Source organism: Asterias rubens, chromosome 6 (genome assembly GCF_902459465.1).
Source record: "Asterias rubens chromosome 6, eAstRub1.3, whole genome shotgun sequence".
Taxonomy (NCBI): domain Eukaryota; kingdom Metazoa; phylum Echinodermata; class Asteroidea; order Forcipulatida; family Asteriidae; genus Asterias; species Asterias rubens.
In genome coordinates, this window is record NC_047067.1 from 8,936,029 (window position 1) to 8,956,582 (window position 20,554).

The window sequence follows — 20,554 nt, forward strand, 5'->3', positions numbered from 1 at the left end:
TTACAACCGATCAAAGATCATTCCGATGAATATTGTCAATAGCCTTCTTTGTTTGTTGGCAAAGAAAGTAGACACGGTGTGTCACATGATCATACAGGCATATCAGCTGACGATCAGCAGTTCCTGAAATGATGCAATAAAATGAAGCCATCGAAACCACCGAGTCGTACGATAATATTAAATCGGCCCACTTTCCCTCCTCCGCCAGTAGAGCCATCGATATCCTCTGACCTTCAAGCTTGGTGCCAATGGGCCGTGAAAACAGGAGTCAACTCCTCTAAACATTCAGATCGATTGCGATATACTGCATATGGTCACGTCTTCTTTCGGTTTTATCTCAACTATATTATACGGTATTTATTATACCATAGTGGGCCCAATTTAATAGAGCTGCTTAGCACAAAAAGTTGTAGCTTAAGAACAACAATGTCGCTTGCCAGAATAAGGTTACCATCCAAATTAGCATGTCAACTCAGTTACAACTGTACAATTTGCGACTGGTGTACTTCTCAATCTCATTTTTTGCTTAATAGAAGATAAATATTTGTGTCTTCGTCAATCGTCACAATTTTGACATCTGCATCTTTGTCAAATTTCAAAATTGTTTAAAAAGAATGGTACAGAGCCCCAGTTTGTTTGATTATGATGCTTCGTCAACAGGGGGTCAACAGTGAAGGGATCCGGGAAAGCGCCAATACATTATGCGTGTCTGCGATGGCCAGCCTGTGGTACGAAACAAAATTGCCAGCTGGAGTTAGTTCTGATGAAGACCGGCGGAGTTTCAATCGAACTATTTTTTAAACCCCCACTGATGATCAACAGATTAGGTTTTTTTCTTCTTCACAAAATAGGCAGGCTGGGGGTGTGCATGGTAAATCTCATTGTTCGGCTTGCCTATCGACAATGCTTAAAAAATTGATGAGATTTTTCACACTGGCTTGAAGCTGTTTCGTATTTGTGTGGCACGGGTTTGCAAAAACCCTTGGCTGTGACTCACTGTGTGTATGCTGTGGGGTGGAATTATAGTCTCGTCAAGTGGTTGCACTGGTTTAACCTAAACAACATTGCAACAGAAATGATTTTTTTTTTCAAAACCTCAAAAACAACATATCAAAAAGTAGAACAAAATAACCAGGGGAAAGAATTATGCATAATTTGCATAAATTAAAAATTACCGTTTTCGCCTCCATTTTCACTAGTGTATATATGCACGCACGTCCTGATAGTTGTATAATTGATATCTTGTCATGCAAATGTCTCTTGAAACCAGGTAACCCTCCAAAGTAAAGTATCAAGACTATTCAAAGTATCAAACGTGCCAATAAATTTTAAGTAAAAATAATTTCTGTTTTGTCTATGTCAAGCCATTTTTTGCTTAGATTGACTAGACTATTACCCGCATAAATAAAAACCACCGTTTAAAAATACTCTGATTTAACACCCAGCCAGATATCCGCTGTATATTAAATCTACAGGTATGCCAGTATAAAAAAAGTTTCCGCAACTCATAAAATAGATACTGAACAGTTGCATCAATGTCAGTTGTACAATGAGAATTGAGGAATTGTCGAAGATAACACAAAGATCTCATTGGTCGACTGACATGCGGGTGTGGATGACGTCATTATGACAAACGATTTTTTGGCCAATCATCGCGGGTATCATATATAGGATTCCCCTTGACGTTGAGTGAATGGACAACAATACTTATGCATTACGTCATAATTCTTACCCAAAATGAGGCTATGGGGGGGGGGGGGGCGCACGTTCCCCATCACTTGCAGTAGCTGCGCCCATCGCCTCGTTTTGAGTTAGCATTGTGACGTACCTCATGCAATAAATATTGAGAGAGGCGTATGAGACATGTTATAACAACAACATATAAAACAAAACTAATGTCCATAGGCATTTCCTTGGCAAAGGGCAAACAGTCAGAAACAACCCCCTTTTAATTATTTCTAGAGAAAGGGGTATTTTTTCATTCAAAATTTGAACATGCGAAGACCTTCAGGAGTCAACTCCTTCTCATTTTGATCCCATGCATGGGGATCTGAAAACAAAACAATTATTTGCAATAACGTTTGTTTTTCGTCTTTATTCATTTTCTGGCAACATCGATAACCAATTTTGAGCCCAAATTTTCACAGGTTTGTTATTTTACGTATTTATGTTGAGATCCCTTTCCACACTATAGAGCCATTTCCCAGGAAATAACTGCAGGAAAATCCCGGGAGTTTTTAACCCACAACCCAGTAACCGTTCTCACTATCCCAATTTGGTTACTAACCTGGAGTACTATTTCCCACGAATATATGCTCGGGAAACTCCCGGGAGTTTTATTGAAGTGTGAAAAGATTGATCAAAAGTTCCCGGATATCCTGGAAAAAAAACTTCAGTATGAAAAGGGCTATCGTGAGAGACAAATTATTACCCTGGCTTTACAGTATAGTTACGTAACATAGTGGATTTACTTGCCAGGCAAAATTTGGCAAGCCATTCATTGTCGAGAGAGGCTTCCTAGAATGTTATGCATTGTCGAGGCTTGTGGCGGGACCACAAAAGGGATCCGGGATTAATACTTAAGTTCTTTCGTTTTGATAGAGAAAGTGGTCACACTGGGATTTTTTCAGAGTTACAAAATGGGGCCTTTTAACTGGAATCTACGGTAGGCCTTTATTTCTATCGTCAGTGACACGATGAGACATTTTCATTTTGGGCAGGGCAAGGATGTTTATTTACTTGTTTAACTATTTCTTGGGATGACCAGTAATGTGTGTGCATTTTTCGATCTACATTGTACAACTATTGTTATCCTTTTTTATATTTTGTTTGATTTGATTTATACAATTGATTGATTGATTGACTTTTTTTGGGGGGGGGGGCGTGTCCAGAGGAGAGGGGAAGGGTTCTAAGAATTGTTTTTTTCCGAAACCAAAGCTTTGGTTTAAGCTAATCATATTTAAGACTTTGAACTTTCGGTCTGGGACTCCGAACAGGCGAATGAAGCCCAAGCCTGAATCCTTTGGTTTCGAAAACACCCTTTGAACAAAGTTCTGTTTATATTTGCATAAAGAAAAAAGAAACAATGTTGACTCTGGATATTGACAGTGACTAACCTGTATATCATTCCGTATTCAATTGACCCCCCCCCCCCTTTTATACAGTGCCAAACAATAAATACTTTTTTGTTTTATCTGATAATACAACAAAGCAATAAACCATCCAGACAATTTAATCATCTACCTGACTTGAGAAGAAAAATGGTACCCTGAAAAAAGTAAAACAATATAATCCGGGTAAGTTTTGAGTTGATAACAGATTTGGCAGTTTCAAAATGCTTTTTTTTTTAAATTGAGGTATCTCCATTGAATTATACACTTTTTAATGTATGTTAACATCCTTTAGAATAGTCCTTATTACAATTGAAACATATTGGCTCTTTCGTGTCTCTTTAATCACTAATGAAGAGGATGCATCTGGGGAAATCACTTAGTTTCTTAAAAATAAAATAAAATGTGCAAGAGGAGTGAATGGACTTGTGGGCAGACTTTTTCTTAAGGGTCACAACATCATATAAAACAAACAAAAAGAACACAGAGTAAATTCAATATCACAAAACAAATAAAAAGAACATTGTGTAAACATTTATCCCATTCTAACCTTTCAATATAATTTACTAACAAATGTATAAATCTTTCCCTAAACCTTAACATTGGATTTATTTGTTTGAACATTGGCATTTAGTATTTTGTATTCAAATGGAGGACTTTTGGGAACCTATGGCCCTTTTCGAAACCACGGCTTCGGCTTTGGATTCGGCTCAGGCTCGCTCGTCCCCGCGGTTGTTTTGACGACTGCAGGTACATTTGCCTATAAGTGCTCGGGGCTTCAGACGAGAAGACGGAGCCTGAAGTCAAACCCAAAGCCAAAGCCATGGTTTCGAAAAGGACTATGATGGCAGCAGACTTACCAGGTAAATCAAGGTAATGTGAGCATGCTAAGAACTACGTAAACAATGAAAAATTACCTGGCAAATCTGCTGCCACCTAGCGTTCCAAAGTCCCCCATTATGGCACTGCATAAAGCAATTTGGTGTATATTAAAGGGTATATGTACTTTTTCCAGACAAAAAACACCATGTCCACAGATTTACATTAAACTTACACAGTTTGAAGATTATGATAGTAGAAAGCTTCCCTTGAAATTTTACTTACTGAGGTGCTGTAGTTTTTGAGAAATGAGTAAAAGTAATAATTTTCGTCTCAGTTTTATCATGTAAAAACGTATTAACCAGTTATGCTATGGTTTTGGTATAATATCATAACTGGTTAAGGGGATTGACATGCTAAAATAGTTTTGGTCTCATGAGACCAAAATTATTTTGTGACTTGTTTTACTCATTTCTCAAAAACTACACAACCTTAGTTAGTAATATTTGAAGGGAAGCTTTCCACTATCATTATCTTCAAACCCTGTGAATTTAATGTAGATCTGTGGACATTTTGAAAAAGTACCGCAACATTTTGTTGCATGTGGGCTGTGATTATTCTGTCCAGAAGAACAAGCAACCAAATATTTGATAAGAAGTTTGTCCGATAATGGAAACATTTGTATCCAAATGACAAATCAACCTCTAGTTTGATAACACACTTTTATTAAATATTTGGTGGAAAAACAACCGACCAAATTCACTGTCAAATATTTAAAGTTTTACTTACAACAAGTTTGTAAAAATTATTTGTAAACGTGTGCATTAAAAAATAAATAAATAAGCACACCATCCATCTGTGTATGGGTAAAAAACCAAAAGTTAATATTCTTTATCCCCGATGCAATTACGAAAGGGTCCAATGGCTTTAATCGTAAGATTGTTTGTTTGTTTGTTTGTTTGTTTGTTTGTTTGTTTGTTTGTTTGATTGTTTGTTTGTTTGCTTGTTTTAGTGAATATTTGTTGAAAACAAAGTAGTTTTAAGCTTAGTACATTTTGCAACTTCCCATGTCGCAATCTTCAATGTGAAAGCCCTTTGTTAAAGTTCTTTAAAAATAACATCTTTTCTCTATGAAGTTATTGTTCATAGTATAAACTTATAATATACATACCTTGCCCAAAAAGACAGGGAAATTATAATAATAATACATCTCTACTGCACCTCAATAAGATAAAATATTCTTACATGAATATTATGTACGTCAGTAGTTCACCACAATAATAAGTCTAACATGTATTCTGAGCTAGTTTCAGTTGAGAACACATCATGGGCTAAAGTCCGATGGTTAAAGGAACACGTTGCCTTCGATTGGTCAAGTTGGTCTTTGAAAAGCATTCTGTAACCACTTGTTATAAAATGCATATGGGTGGAAAGATGTTGTAAAAGTAGAATATAATAATCCCGTAAGTATCACTCAAAATGGCGTGGTTTTCTTTTTACCTCGTCGACTAACACGGTCAAATATTTGACTCCCATAAATGGCCGATAGTGTTAGGTCGCGAGGTTAAAGGAAAACCGTGCAATTTTGAGTGATGCTTGTGTGGATCACTATATTCTACTTTTAAAACATCTTTCTAACCATATGCATTTCATAACAAACGGTTTCAAACGCTTTTCAAAGACCAACTCCACCGATCGAAGGCAACATGTTCCATTAAAGCTAAGCATAATCTGAGTAAAATTTCTCTTTCTGCACTTCGCTATAAACACTCATAGGAAATATACCTGAGTTACTTTCAGCTTTTATATTATACTCTCCATCTTTGGCAATAATTTTTAGTTTGAGGTTTACACGTCCATTAATGCAGCGTTGTCAAAAACAAAAAGGATTGTAACAGCAGAGTCGTTCATCTAGACTTGTGGACAAGTCGTTAAATTTCTGTCTCGGTGATAGCATTCCAACTCTCTCCAGGAATCCTGCAGCATTGGCAGTATTCTCGCGAGACAGCTGGCCCCCGCGAGACTACTGCTCTCGCGCTGTGTAGTCTCATTTAACAGGAGTAGTCAGCAGCCAGCAGCTTCGCGCGAGAGCAGTGGTCTCGCAAGAGCAGTATGCGATCACGGAGACCTGAAACATTACGTCACCAAGACTCGACTGTCTCACTGCGGCAAACCATTAATGACTTGTACACGAGTCTATCATACATCAAACAAACTTGCCCAAGGTTGTCTATCATACATCAAACAAACTTGCCCAAGGTTGTTGTACCATTTGCTTTTAAGTAACACAGTAACAAAGATCTTATTTATATGACATCAATTTCAGTTGGGAACCCTTGCCTAGCTGTCTAAAGAAGATTGTTCATTGAACAACACTGTGCGTCGCACACATACAAGTCTGTGCGTTTCATTATTGGTTTACCTCAAAGATAATAATATAGTGGCCTCTTATATAGCTTTCATATACTCGTCACTCAGTGACGCTCACAGCGCTTCAACATTCAGTATTTTCTTGCAAGGTATGTGGGACTATGTTGAATTATGATGAGACCTAGGGTCAATTCACAAAGAGTTGGGAATCGTCCTAAATCCTAGGATTGCTCCTAAGTTCTGAAGAGTTTTGTGAAATTGGGGAAAAACCCCTTTCCCTTCTGCACTGTTTTTTTTTACGTGCGTTACACAACACAAGATGACATCTATTTTTGTTCAACCTTGTTAGACCGAAAAATTATTGAATAAAATCAAATAAAAATGTAAGAAACATTCCCCCACCCTGAAAAGAAAAAAAAGAAAAAGAAAAAGAAGATATATTCGATAAAATTTATGGAAAGAATACATCCATATACAAATTACGAGTATTGTCTGTCGTTTCTTTGAACATTTCTCCCCATCTGCTGATAAACCTAATCTTGATCACTGTTCGTAAAATCAGTGCACTATATTCTCTATTTTAACTGAAATAGAGACTCTTGTAATTTAATTGGTGGGATATGGGATAAAAATGTTGACTGACAATAAACTCAAACCCTCTGATCGAAATTACAAAAAGTCCCACAAAGTTTGCCGTTACACACATAAGTTCTATGTGTTAGTTACGTGAAGTAAATTACATGTCTTTCAACAAACACAAAATGATAGTAATTCAATACCATCTGAAGGTGTGAAAGTTCTTCAGAGCAGTTCTTCAGAAACTTTTACTGCATGAAAACGCCTTTGAAGGCTTTTTAAACATACAGTTTGTCATGCATGCTGCAGGCTACCTAAATGCTAAAATGGCCTTTTTGTGTTAAGGTACATTTGTAATTTGTTTTGCAGAAGACGAACGTCGCCAAGTAAAAGGTGCTTAATATAATCATCATGCATCACTGCAAACAAACAATAGAACTAACATCCAAACCTCAACATACATCCTCACATTGTGACAGTACTAACTGTCAATAAACAACTTTGCACCCATACATTGCTCTGCCAGTTTAAACCAAAGTTTTAAAATCTCCTTCATGGACATTGAAATGTTGGCACAAATTCATAGAGCTGCTCAAGCATGAAGTATTGCTTAATAATATTCTGCTAGGCAGAAGAGAGCAGGATACCAGTCACAAGTTGTACTTGTGACATGGTGGTTTGGTTGGTAACCTTACTCTGGTAAGCTTTATTTTGTTATGCTTAGCATCTTTTGTGTTTAAAGGCAGTGGACACTATTGGTAATTGTCAAAGACTAGCCGTCACAATTGTTGTATCCCAACATATGCATAAAATAACAAACCTGTGAAAATTTAAGCTCAATGGAACTTGCGAGATAATAATGAAAGAAAAAAACACGCTTGTCACACGAATTGTGTGCATTTAGATGGTTGATTTCGAGACCTCAAGTTTTGAATCTGAGGTCTGGAAATCAAATTCGTGGAAAATTACTTCTTTCTCGAAAACTTCAGAGGGAGCTGTTTCTCACAATGTTTTATACCATCAACCTCTCCCCATTACTCGTCACCAAGAAAGGTTTTATGCTAATAATTATTTTGAGTAATTACCAATAGTGTCCACTGCCTTTAAGCAGCTCTATGAAATTGGGCATGGATAGATCAAGGGTTGCCGGTTTGGCAGGAGATTCTGTCTCGGGAGATTCTGTCTCGGGAAATTCTGTCTCGGGAATTCTGTCCCTTCATACAGCAAGTTGTGTACAAACATCTTGTGATAGCACCCTCTTTTGAATCATCATCCTCCAGCCCATGTTAATCACTGACATAATATTAATAATAATAAACTGCTTTTATATAGCGCCATTAACCCCCAAAGTGTCCCGAGTCGCTTCACAGAGGTTAAAAAATAACCTGACGAGACACTACACTGGCACTATAACTGGAGGTTATCGGTGCTAGTCCTGTTTTACAGGTAGTAAATTTTTCTTTGTTCACCCCAAATTGTAATCAAAATTTGCCCAGTCAGTTTTCCTTGCAGTTGAATACTTACTTATTCGAAAAAAGTACTGAGTAAAAAAAGTACAGTGCCCACACACATAGGTGTAAGGGTAAAACCAAAATTAGTATTCTTCATCCACGAAGTAAATTGAAGTGAACTTTGAAGTGATCCGAGCCCTGGTGATATAAGGCGATCTCTCGTAAACTTTTCTCTAAAAAATAATAGTGACAATTTACCTATTGTGATTTTATACTGTTACTGCCGTCCATTCTTCATCCTCATCGTGTTCATGGAAGGATATTGCTTTCTTGACCGCCCATTCCACCAGAGTGTAAGAGAGCTGCTGGCTGGATATGCCGTACCAGAATACCGTGAATTTACTGTTGCTCCAACTGCCCTCCGAACGCTTAAAATACCTAGACAAGGATCAGTCATGACAAAAACAGTCACTTCAAAAAAATATACAGTATTGACCCAATTCACATGACGTCATCATCAGAAAATCTTGGAATCGCCATACTGGTGGGCTATGCGGACTGTGCGTTATTAAGTGAAGTGCCCATTTTAGGCATCGCGACGTTTACACGTAAACCTATTGACCTAAAAAATGGCGTGCATGCAAGGGGTCAAATTATGTATAACCAACAAGAGCACTTTTGAAACTTACAAGTACATGTAGGGTTAACATTTAAATTGTTATTACTCCTAGTCACGCTATTCAAGAAATATAACGTTTAATATTAGTCAGGTTGGTGTAGTGCAGTGGTATCTTTCCTTGCCTTCCACCTCTAGGACCCCAGTTCGAATCCCATCGTGGGGCACTATGTGGATTGGATTTTCAGTGCCTACTGGACCGGCGCCTTTGAATGTTTTTACAGAGATAGTGCGCCTTACAAATGCTGTGTTTATTATTATTACATGGGTCATCTTCTCTTCTCGTTTGGCTCTAATTAGAGCGCTGAGAATTTTTTTTCCAGATCCAGATATCTCTTGGTAAGGGCTACCATTTAAAAAATGTTAATGAACCATGTTTTAAGTAAACCTATTTCCAACTGGCTTTGTCTGAAGGAAATTCTTCAAAACTTCCCTGAAAAGTCACCTCATGAAAATTGACAACTGCACAGTTTAATTTAATTTTCTTGTGTTTTTGTATGAATTGTTAGGGGATACATATGTTGTGCTCTACAAGTACTATTTTGTTATCAAAGGTTTTGTTCTCCAACTACAACACTGCTCCTAACCCTAATATCAACCATCAGGAACAATTTCGAGTGGGAAGATTTAGTTGACCTGTGAATGACCACTGACCAGCAACGTACATGCGCAGTGACGCATTCACTCCTTGTTTAAAAGCCTAGTCAACCATTGGGAACACTCAATTGCTCACCGCATTTTCGCTGTAGTGTTACTGGTTCCCTTCTGCGCTTTACACATGTTAGAATGGAACAGGCCACGGAGACCACGGAAGAAACCATGGCCCTGAGGCTGACTCCAAATGGTTGGCCATAATAGTCAACTAATGGTCGACCAGCCTGGTTTCGAGTCAAAATAGTCAATCTTTAGTTAACCATGGTGCACACTTGAACTGGCTGAGTACTTACCATGCATTGGCCTTGTTGGAGATTTTAGACCGCCAAAAAAGGCTTGGAAAATCCCTCCGGATACAATTCCACAACATGTCACTGGTTCCCTCGCCCTGTAATGGAATAAATTTATTAGGTGACTGGTATCCTGCTCATTTCACCTGGGTAGAATTGTCAAACAATTTGTTCTGCCTATCTAAGCAGCTCTTTACACTGAGGACTGGGCTTGTGTTTGCAATTGACGGTAAGTACGTTAGGCACTGGACACTATTGGTAGTTACCAAAATTAAATTGTTGGCATACAAACTTACTAGGTACTGGGCAATAGAGAGCTGTTGATAGTATGAAACATTCCCTCTGAAGTAACGTAGTTTTGGAGAAAGAGGTTATTTCTCACTCAAATAATAAAACACTTTAGCTGAAGCCTTTTATTATGCATCTGAAAGCACACATATGAATGTAGCAAGCGTGTTTTGTCTTTCATTATTCTCTTGCAACTTGGATGACCAACTGAGTCCACATTTCCACAGATTTGTTATTTTATGCTTATGTTGGGATACACCAATGATACTGGTCTATGACATTTACCATAGCTGTCCAGTGCCTTAAAGATTAGATGAACTATCCCAGATTTGAATGGACATCATCTTACCTGTCTTTGAAGGCTTATTGAGAATTTATCAAGGTATGGTATCCCGACTCCTGCTTCTTGTGTAATGATGGCAACAGCACTGTATCCTTCAGATAGATACACCGTGTGTAGTCTGCTCTCCAACTCCTTGAAGTAATTATCCTTTAGTACCTTACCAAATGACCTATACACAATATTATGACAACAAATTGAGTTGAAACCAACGGATCTTTTCAGAACCATCCCAATTCATTTAGAGAGTTGAAACCAATGGTTCTATTCAGAACAACCCCAATTCATTTAGAGAGTTGAAACCAATGGTTCTATTCAGAACAACCCCAATTCATTTAGAGAGTTGAAACCAATGGTTCTATTCAGAACAACCCCAATTCATTTAGAGAGTTGAAACCAATGGTTCTATTCAGAACAACCCCAATTCATTTAGAGAGTTGAAACCAATGGTTCTATTCAGAACAACCCCAATTCATTTAGAGAGTTGAAACCAATGGTTCTTTTCAGAACCTCCCCAATAGGTCACTGGAGTTAAATTTTTCTTTGTTTAACCCCAAATCATAACTTATATTCACACAGCAAAGTATGTTTAGAGCAATTAATAATCATCTCGTTAAAAAAACATTTGTTACCTAGAAGGCCAGCAAGGATGAACTTTTTATTTAGAGAGGTAATTTTTTCACAACCAAACTCATCAAACCACAATTGAACTGCCTCTAGCTACCGGACACTGCTCAAGAATTGTGGGTTTGAATCCAACCCCGAGTAATATGCCTTTGATTTTGTTCATAGAACTTGGGAAAGTACTGAGTAAACAGTGCATTGGTGCAAGGGTAAAACCAAAATGAATACAGGTCGAGTTCGATTAGCTTCACCGGGTCGACCCCGTTCTGCCCCCGGTACATTCGAATAGCTTTGACACGATTCCAGGGGCTCTCGTCAAGGGCTCAACCGGGTGAGCACCGTGGGGTTGACACAGGGAATGAAATCGAACGCACCCATAAATATACCCATTAATATAAAGTTTTTTGTGTTTACCTTGTAATCAGTTTGTTGAGTCTCTCCAAGTCAACATCCTCCAAATTATTATATTTTAAAATGCGCTCCGTCTTCTTAAACATGGTTCCAGACCCTGAATAAATCAAAAGAAATATTACATTTTAGTGGCCAAATAAAAGCACAAAAATAACTTTAGTTTACAGTTAAACTGGTCAAATGTTGACAGCAAACCCAAACAGATATCTAATTACATGTATTATTTAACATTCCAAGCCTTTAAATAACTGTTTTAGGCGTCAGCTACAAAAAAATGTCACTAATAAAGTACACATGGGACAATTTATCATTTATGGAACCACAAACAATTTTTTAAAGAAAAAAAAAAATCGTATCCTGATGAAAATTTAAAAGGCAAAGTGTACCTCTGGTTTTTGAAACCTTCCAATATTTTAATCCTTTATTAATCCTAGTCGAAATGTGTTTGACTCCACAAAGTGGCGGACTGTGTTAGTTCACAAAGTAAAATGAAAACCACGCTATTTAGAGGGACACTTGTGTGGATCATGATATTCTACTTTTAAAACATCTTTCTAACCACATGTATTTTATAACAAACAGTTACAAACGCTTTTCATAGACCAACTCGTCCGATCCAAGGCATCGTGTCCCTTCAACGACTCAACGTTTCTTTCAGTATGCTCGTCTTCAGGAGAAAAGTATCAAAGTATGGAACTAACCATGATGTGTAAATAACTCGGTCAGTATGGTCCTGGCTGAAGTGATGACAACAGCTGATAAAGGGGGTAGGTGGGCCACGAGATCTGTGACAAGCTTCTTGGTGTGATGATCACGGCTACTGCAAGACTGCTTCATCAAAGACTCTAGATCAACTGGTATGTGAACTTCTTGAATTATCTGTCAAATAAAAATAAAAATAAAAACATAAAGTCACGAGGCTGGTAAACTCATTGACATTCTAATTTTCCAAAACCTGGGCCCAATTTCACAAAGCTGTTAAGCTGTTAAGCTGTAAAGTTATCTAGGCTGGTAACCTACTACTATGAAAGGGTCTGGGTACTTTTTGTAAGACACAAAACACATTGTCCATAGATTTACAGCAAACTTACACGGTTTGAATATAACGAGGGTAGAAAGCTTCCCTTAAAATCTTACATGCTGAGGTGCTGTAGTTTTTGAGAAATGAGTAAAATATTGCAACAAAAATAATTTTGTCTCATTGAAACGAAAATCATTTTAGCACGTAAAACGTATTTACCAGCTATGATACCATAACTGGTAAATACGTTTTACATGCTTTAAAAACTAATACAAAAATTATTTTTTGTGACACCTGCAGCTGTTTTCAAGAAACGCTAGGATCAATCCATCCCAAGTTAGGACGAAGTTAGGACGAGTAACCCATCCTATCTTAGGATGGGCTCAATGCATTCCATGTGTTTGAATACAGAACTGAACCCGTCCTAAGTCTTTTAACCTTAAAAGGTTAATCCCAAGTTAGGAAGAGATTGGTGAAATCGACGGCTGGCCTTTTAAAACATGGGACCCCGCAGTCGCTCTTATTCTTACCCGTCCAGAGCGATCCCTTAAGCCCCCTGTGGTGTTCAGGAACAGAACCTTCATCGGTTGGACGGCTTTTGCTACTTCTGCTGTTGCATGCGCTGCATCAATGCTGACCAACTGTGAACTGTCTGTTTCTCCTATGGAGCTCAGCACAGGTATATGGCCGGAACTGTAGACAAGAATTAAATATTGATTATGGGTCGAACACAGACAAATTGATTAGAGTGAAACTCGAACCAATGACCTCTGGATTAACGTGCTGGCGCTCTACCCACTGAGCTATCCGGCTCTATGTTGGCGGTCTCCCTATTTTGTCACTATCTTTGTTCAGGGATGCCAGTCAGAAGCCATTACAACCGTTAACTGCAGTGTAGCCAGGGATTACACCCCTGTGGTTCATAACTTTACATAGGGTATAAAATAAAAGTTCTACAAATTGGTAACATTTTCAGGACCAAAAAACACAATGTCTACAGATTTACACTAAACTAACACAGTTTGAAGATAATGATAGTAGAAAGCTTCCCTTGAAATATTACTTTCTGAGGTGCTGTAGTTTTTGAGAAATGAGTAAAGCAATGTCATGAAAATAACTGTTGTCTCAGTGATCATGAGACGAAAATTATTATATAGCATTTAAAAAGCGTATTTTCATGACATTGTTTTACTAATTTCTCAAAAACTACAGCACCTCAGCAACTAATATTTTAAGGCACGCTTTCTACTATCATTATCTTCAAGCTGTGTAAGTTTAATGTAAATCTGTGGACATTGTGTTTTGTGTTACAAAAAGTACCCAAATCAACACTTGCAACACTGTAATACCGACTCTCTTTCTCTAGCTCATGTATTTCCACTTCACTGCTTATGTTTCACTTAGTTACCTGTTCATGTTTGTTGCGTTGTCATTCAGCATTTGAGAAAGACTCTGCGAGGGCCAAAACGCCAGGCCATTGACTATTATTTGCACTTTCGAATATCAACAGTTTGAGAACTTGGAAGCCTCCACAATGTGACAAATGTTACTTCAAAACCACACCATAAAAATAGAGAACCACATACCTTATGCACCACTCTAATGCCTCCTTATTGACACTCTTGACCCTTCCGTGTGTACTCCCTTCAATACGCTCTGCTCTAAGGACATTACTTCCAGAAAAAATAGGGTGTGCCGGTGCCCCACTGGCCTCAAGAAAATTCACCATTACCATGGTTTCTGTAGTTACTTTATGACGACTGTTCTACACGGCACCAAACAATACATGAATAATACATAAATTATTAGTTTTGGGTTGCTTCATTCTGACAATTTATTGTCACTAAATTAAAAGTGCTTAAATGTAATGTAGGTGCGTGGAAATTCAAAGACATGATCAGAGCTCGAACTTGGAGGAAAATTAACAAGACATCTGATATTAGCTCCAATTATTATAGTACCAGACTTGTTTTTAAAGGCGCGGGTCACCTTTGGTAATTGTCGAAGATTCTAACTTACATGTAGTGTCCAAAAAAGGTTTCACAGGTTTGTTATTTTATGCATATGTTGAGATACACCAAGTGAGTGGACTGGTCTTTGACAATTTCCAATAGTGTCCACTGTCTTTAATATCTTTTCTTCCCCGGTCTTGCCTTCTTAATTATCTTTCTATTGTGTGTAATTCTAATGAACTTGTGGAGAGGAGTTGTGTATTATTTAATATATTCCATTTCAATTACCTGTAACTGCTGATCCGACATATGTTTATTATCAAGAAGATTTGCCCCATGAACCACCAATAACTTCATATCATTGCGGTGTAGGAACGCCAGATTAGAGCTCAGAGCTTTCAACTGTAAAACACAAAAAATAGATCAATCTCATGAAGCATCAATGCAGGATCCTTAACTCCCAACATGTCTTCATCCCAAGTGCCATCTGTCCATGGAACCAGATACAAGTATGTAAAAATGTTGCACGCTGTGAAGACCGGATCCATGATGTTTTGTACAGCTGAGGGGCCAAATGGCACACCAAGGGTGACAAAACCCATGGACCCCGTCACTGGTCTGCTTACTGTCAAATTCTGCGCTTACGATCAACATTCTCTACTAACTAATTAAGCGCAAAATTGCTGTGCTAGCTGTGTATGTAAGTAAAGAATGCCTAGTAACATGCATGTAGAATACACATGCACACAAGCAAAAACGCCCTGCTAACCTGTGAAATTTGCTTGACATAAGCAGGGAATTCCCCGTTTCCTCAAACGCCGGTTCTTTGCTCAAGCCAAGGTAAAGCAGAGCCATGAAAATGGGCACTGACATTTCTGCTGACACCCAGTGTCTCAAAGTCCTACCTACAGGTCTGATATTTCACAGAGGCGACTGTGGCAATTGCCTCCATGCCCCCTGGTCATTGCCTTGGTGCCCTTGAAATGCTCAAAAAGAAATGTACAATATCCTCACAGGGGTAACTATTCAGAGGAAAAATGTCTTGGTGCCCTTGAGATGTACAGTAAAAATGTACAATCTCCTCATAGGGTGCCCTTTACTACTTGGAGAAAATGCCTTGGTGCCCTTGCCCTTTCTAAAAATGAACCATACAGGCCTGTACCCACCTGTTCCGAGTGCTGGAATATCTCCTGGTCTACTTGAACAACTGCAAATGGATTAGTTTGTAACGAGCCACTTATAAGCTGAAATTGCTTCAGCCAATAACGTGCTTCCTTTTGGTTCGTACCGACCTGTGATATTAAGAACACCAGAAAGATGTGCACAAAAGAAATGTTATTTTTCATCAATCAATCAATCAATCAATCAATCAATCAATCAATCAATCAATCAATCAATCAGTCAATCAATCAATCAATATAACATTTATTTCCACATTCACATGGGCAGGGAAATGGTTAGCCTGAATCGTAAATGTTTCATGATGGTATGTAAATAAATAATGTGATTGCCTTTCATTCAACAAGTTCCTAACCCCAGGGCCCAATTTCATAGAGCTGCTAAGCACAACAATTTGCTTAGCATGAAATTTCTTCCTTGATAAAAACAGGATTACCAACCAAATTTGCTGCATATTGCTTGCCACTGGTATTCAGCTGTTGTTTTTTAAATCCTAAAAACATGTGGAAATTTGGTTGGTAATCCTGTTTTTATCAAGGAAGAAATTTCATGCTAAGCAAATTTGTGCGCTAAGCAGCTCTATGAAATTGGGCCCTAATCGTCTCATGGATCAATATGCTCTGATCATCTTCTTCTCCTGAAAACGTTCAGAGCCTACTGATCGAACGATGAGTTGGCAACCACTGGTTCTTTATAGAACCAACGTCCACTCAAAAGATATTTTCGGTTGAAACAGTTACAAAGACAATTCATGAACAGTAACAGTTACCACACAGGTTTGAAAAGTTCTAACTCAATATTACTTTTCCGAACACAAATGTCAGATTAAAGTTTGGGCAGGGTAACGAATAGCCTGAAGCCCTGTTCATACTTCCTTCAAATACGATTCGAAATTTTGACGTCACAAATTCACAATGAAGAATTCCCATTGACTTCTGCTCAACCCTTCCAAAACATTCGCTGTGAAAACAGCCTGTTGACCCCAAAATTTAAATCACATTATTTTTTTTTTTTACCACAACTTATATATAAAATAACAAACCTGTGAAAATTTAGGCTCAATCGGTCATCAGGGTCGGGAGAAAATAACGGGAAAACCCACACTTGTTTCCCTACGTTTCGCCGTGTCATGACATGTGTTTAAAAAAAATCTGTAATTCTCGCTATCGAGAATTGATATTGTTTTACGTTTTCTCAAAAAGCAAAGCATTTCATGAAATAATATTTCAAGATAAGTCTTTCACCATTACCTTCTGTAAACCCTGTAAATTATTTGTAAATTTGTGAACTTTTATTTTTTTTTCTGTACCGAAAGTGTATAATGGCTTTAAATGGTCAGCCATCTTTCATTACAACTTACAAGATTCTTGACAAATTTGCACACTCACCTCTTCAAGAAAGCGTTTCAAATCGCGATTGCGACTGCCATTCCCAGGATAAGAATTACTCCCTAATGATGGTGCTATACAACTATAGTCACTTTTCCAACGATGCTGCTGCAACCGATACCCTGCCAACTTCTGGATGCATTGGGTTCCTTTGTCTCGGACGGTCAACCAACAGCGATTAGTATTGACACCTCCAACATCATCTTTCTTTGTTTCTATATGATGATTGCGGCATGCACGAACATTCGTTGAAGAATCATTGATGGTTTTACTTTCTGGAGTCATCTTCAACAGGACAACCGTTGTGGCATCATTGTTCCTGTTGTGGTTTTCGCAAAAGGACTTCCGCAGATTAGTGTGAAGACACTTTTTGTTACCTTTGCCCCCAAAGTGACCAATATTGGCAGTTCTGGACAGTGCTTTCTTCAGCATGATGCATCAAATCATTCCCTCACATGTTGGAAGTCGATCATTATTCACTTCTGTATCAAATTGAAATTCAGACAAATTCATAGACATGATAAATATTAAAGGCAGTGGACACTATTGGTAATTGTCAAAGACTAGCCTTGACAGTTGGTGTATCTCAACATATGCATAAAATAACAAACCTATGAAAATTTGAGCTCAGTCGGTCATCAAACTTGCGAGATAATAATGAAAGAAAAAACACCCTTGTCACACAAAGTTGTGTGCGTTTATAGATGGTTGATTTCGAGACCTCAAGTTTTATACTTGAGGTCTTGAAATCAAATTCGTGGAAAATTACTTCTTTCTCAAAAACTATGGCACTTCAGAGGGAGCCGTTTCTCACATTGTTTTATACCATCAACCTCTCCCCATTACTCGTCACCAAGAAAGGTTTTATGCTAATAATTATTTTGAGTAATTACCAATAGTGTCCACTGCCTTTAATGGAACATTTACAGAATTGGTTTCTGCTACCAAAACAGTTGCTGGCAGTGTAAGCACTTTTTTATTATTATTAGGCCTAACGGTTTATTAATTCAACAATATTAAAAAAAGACACTGGCAGTAAAACAAAAGAGTTGCGGTCTTAATAAGTTAAATTTACAATTTTTTGTCTATCATGTAAAACGATTAACAAGCAGAAAACACTAATGCACAAACGACACAAGACCCCAAAAGTAACAGGGCAAAAGATCAAGAATTGCACAAAGAACATAAAAATCACAGAACAGTCCCTAACCAGATCTAGAAAGCGTTGCATATGAACAACAGCTAAAAAAATAAACAAAATAAACAAACAATTGGACGAAGATGTGATTAAGCCAACATTCACAGTGGTTAAATTCATGACAAGAGGAATGAAACATGCTGTTTTTTGTTGATGATGTACGCATTGTTGGAAGATGGAATAGTGCTTGTCTTGTAGTGGCTAGTGCAGCATCTGATCGCGGACAAATGGTTAAAATTTCTTAAGTTATTATTCCTCCTAGGAGGAAGCCACCACTGTGAATGTTGGAGTTCATTCCCAAAATTAAGGCTGAGCTTTTCAAGCCTGGCATGGACGGGTGGAATTTGAAGTGTCTGGCAGATTTCACTATATGGTTTAGAGTTGACGACGTCAGTGGAAAGAATAATGCAAAAAGCTTTTTTCTGAGCCTCTCAACCTCAACCTCAAGCATGTTATTGTCAAGGCACTCGCCTTGTGATTTAGTCAAACCACAAAACCACTTTTTATGTAATCCACCATAATACAAACTGACCATCTGCTCCGAGTCTGAGTCGCCACGAGAAAATAGTGAAAACAGATTGCACATTTAAAAAATTATGAATAAAGTTTGTTATTTGTTAGGGTTAGGTTAGTTACTGCATGGTTACTCCTAGAACTATTTCGGTTTCGTCCGGGTTACGGGAGACGATGGCCGGACGAAACCGAAATAGTTCTAGGAGTAAGTCTGCATGGTAACCTCCAAAAATGGAATGAATGTGACATTAGTTTTATTTGTTTGAAATGTTTCCGTATGTCGCCACCACTTTTTCATACGATATGTATCTAATTTACCTCAATGAGATATCCCTTTTTGTAAAAATTAGTGAAAATGTGGTGGCGCCATCCATATCCCAATTCTGTATTCCTACATACAATATCAAGTCTAAGCTAGCATTAATTATATATCGTAGCGTCATACGTTATCGACCCTCATAAGTCATATGTTTTCGGTCCCCAACTTTGATTCCCGTTTATTGCGAAATTGTGCAAGCTGCACCGGTGACAGAAGCTATGCAGTTTACTCACGGTCTGTATTTTCATCAGGCTTAATCATGCTGAGAATAAAGTTTCCTGTCGCTGGTTATGCTCAAACATTTATAAAATGATTGATTTTTGGTACTAATCACTAGTGCATTATTATGCCAACATTCAAATGAGTCAAAGAAACATCATCCAACCTCGAAAGTTCAAAAAAAAATTACTATCTGCTAGATTGAGATTCATTCTGCTTTAGTCACTAGATGGATCACGCGAGGTGGTTACTATTTGGGATTCTATCGTGTGCAAATGTTGGGAAAATATTAATATATTGTAAGTGAAAATGACAACATTTTTTAATTTTATTTACTCATGCATACACATTCCGATAAGCGTTATAAATATTAAGTCTACATTAAAGAGAAAATATCCTAGATTGGTTTCTTATCTCCTGAAACACAAAATTACTGGTCTGAAATGGGGGAAAACGGATTGTTATGAAGTGTGAGTGCATCAAGGGGGGTGGGGTGTTTTACTTTCATGCCTGATATTAATATGATATCTCTGGATTCTATAATTTAGTAGCCAATGTCTTAGGACAAAAATGTAATTAAATTTGTTAAGTAGTAATTGAATAATATTTTTGATTTATTTTGCACGCCATACTATTACTAGCTTCTGAATATTCAATAAAATACCAACCAATGAAAGGTGTGAAAACATATGACGTTGCTCCAGTGTCGTGCATGCATAAGCACTGTTAATGGCGGACTGTCTCTCGCAACGTAAAACCCAAACTTTGAAAATTTCACCAGACCATGAAGTGAAAGTGTTATTGTTAAATGATTTGAAAAAAAAAATATTTAGTTTTTGTAGTGAACAATTTTCCTGTTATCCTACTGAAAACACATGACACCAGGATAGTCGATTAAACATGTTAAAAATTAATAATATAGCCACTTCAACATGTTCAAACCATTTCAAACCATGGAGGAATAATTTATTCCTCCATGTTCAAACGTAATGACGACCAGCTGATTCAACAGATAACAAAACTAAATCCAGATCGAGTTGAGACTATATATCTTACCTTCATCATCATGGGAGAAACTAAGCTAAGCTGAATTTTGACACCGAGGCGAGTGGAGAGACTGTCGTCTTGTCGGAGCCATCTTTTTACGACATGAACG

At 37.7% G+C, this 20,554-nt stretch overlaps 1 protein-coding gene across 1 annotated transcript; it reads right to left on the reverse strand.

Annotated features, from left to right (window-relative positions):
• Nucleotides 1–7,969: 7,969 nt before the first annotated feature.
• LOC117291722 (N-acetylglutamate synthase, mitochondrial-like) lies at nt 7,970–20,554 on the reverse strand. Its single transcript, XM_033773587.1, has 11 exons — nt 20,455–20,554; nt 17,150–17,631; nt 15,749–15,874; nt 14,871–14,984; nt 14,217–14,395; nt 13,161–13,323; nt 12,311–12,488; nt 11,613–11,706; nt 10,584–10,746; nt 9,950–10,044; nt 7,970–8,764 (listed from the first exon to the last, which is right to left on the reverse strand). Exons 2-11 carry the CDS (start codon nt 17,579–17,581, stop codon nt 8,596–8,598), a joined length of 1,713 nt encoding a protein of 570 aa, XP_033629478.1. The 5' UTR covers nt 17,582–17,631; nt 20,455–20,554; the 3' UTR covers nt 7,970–8,595.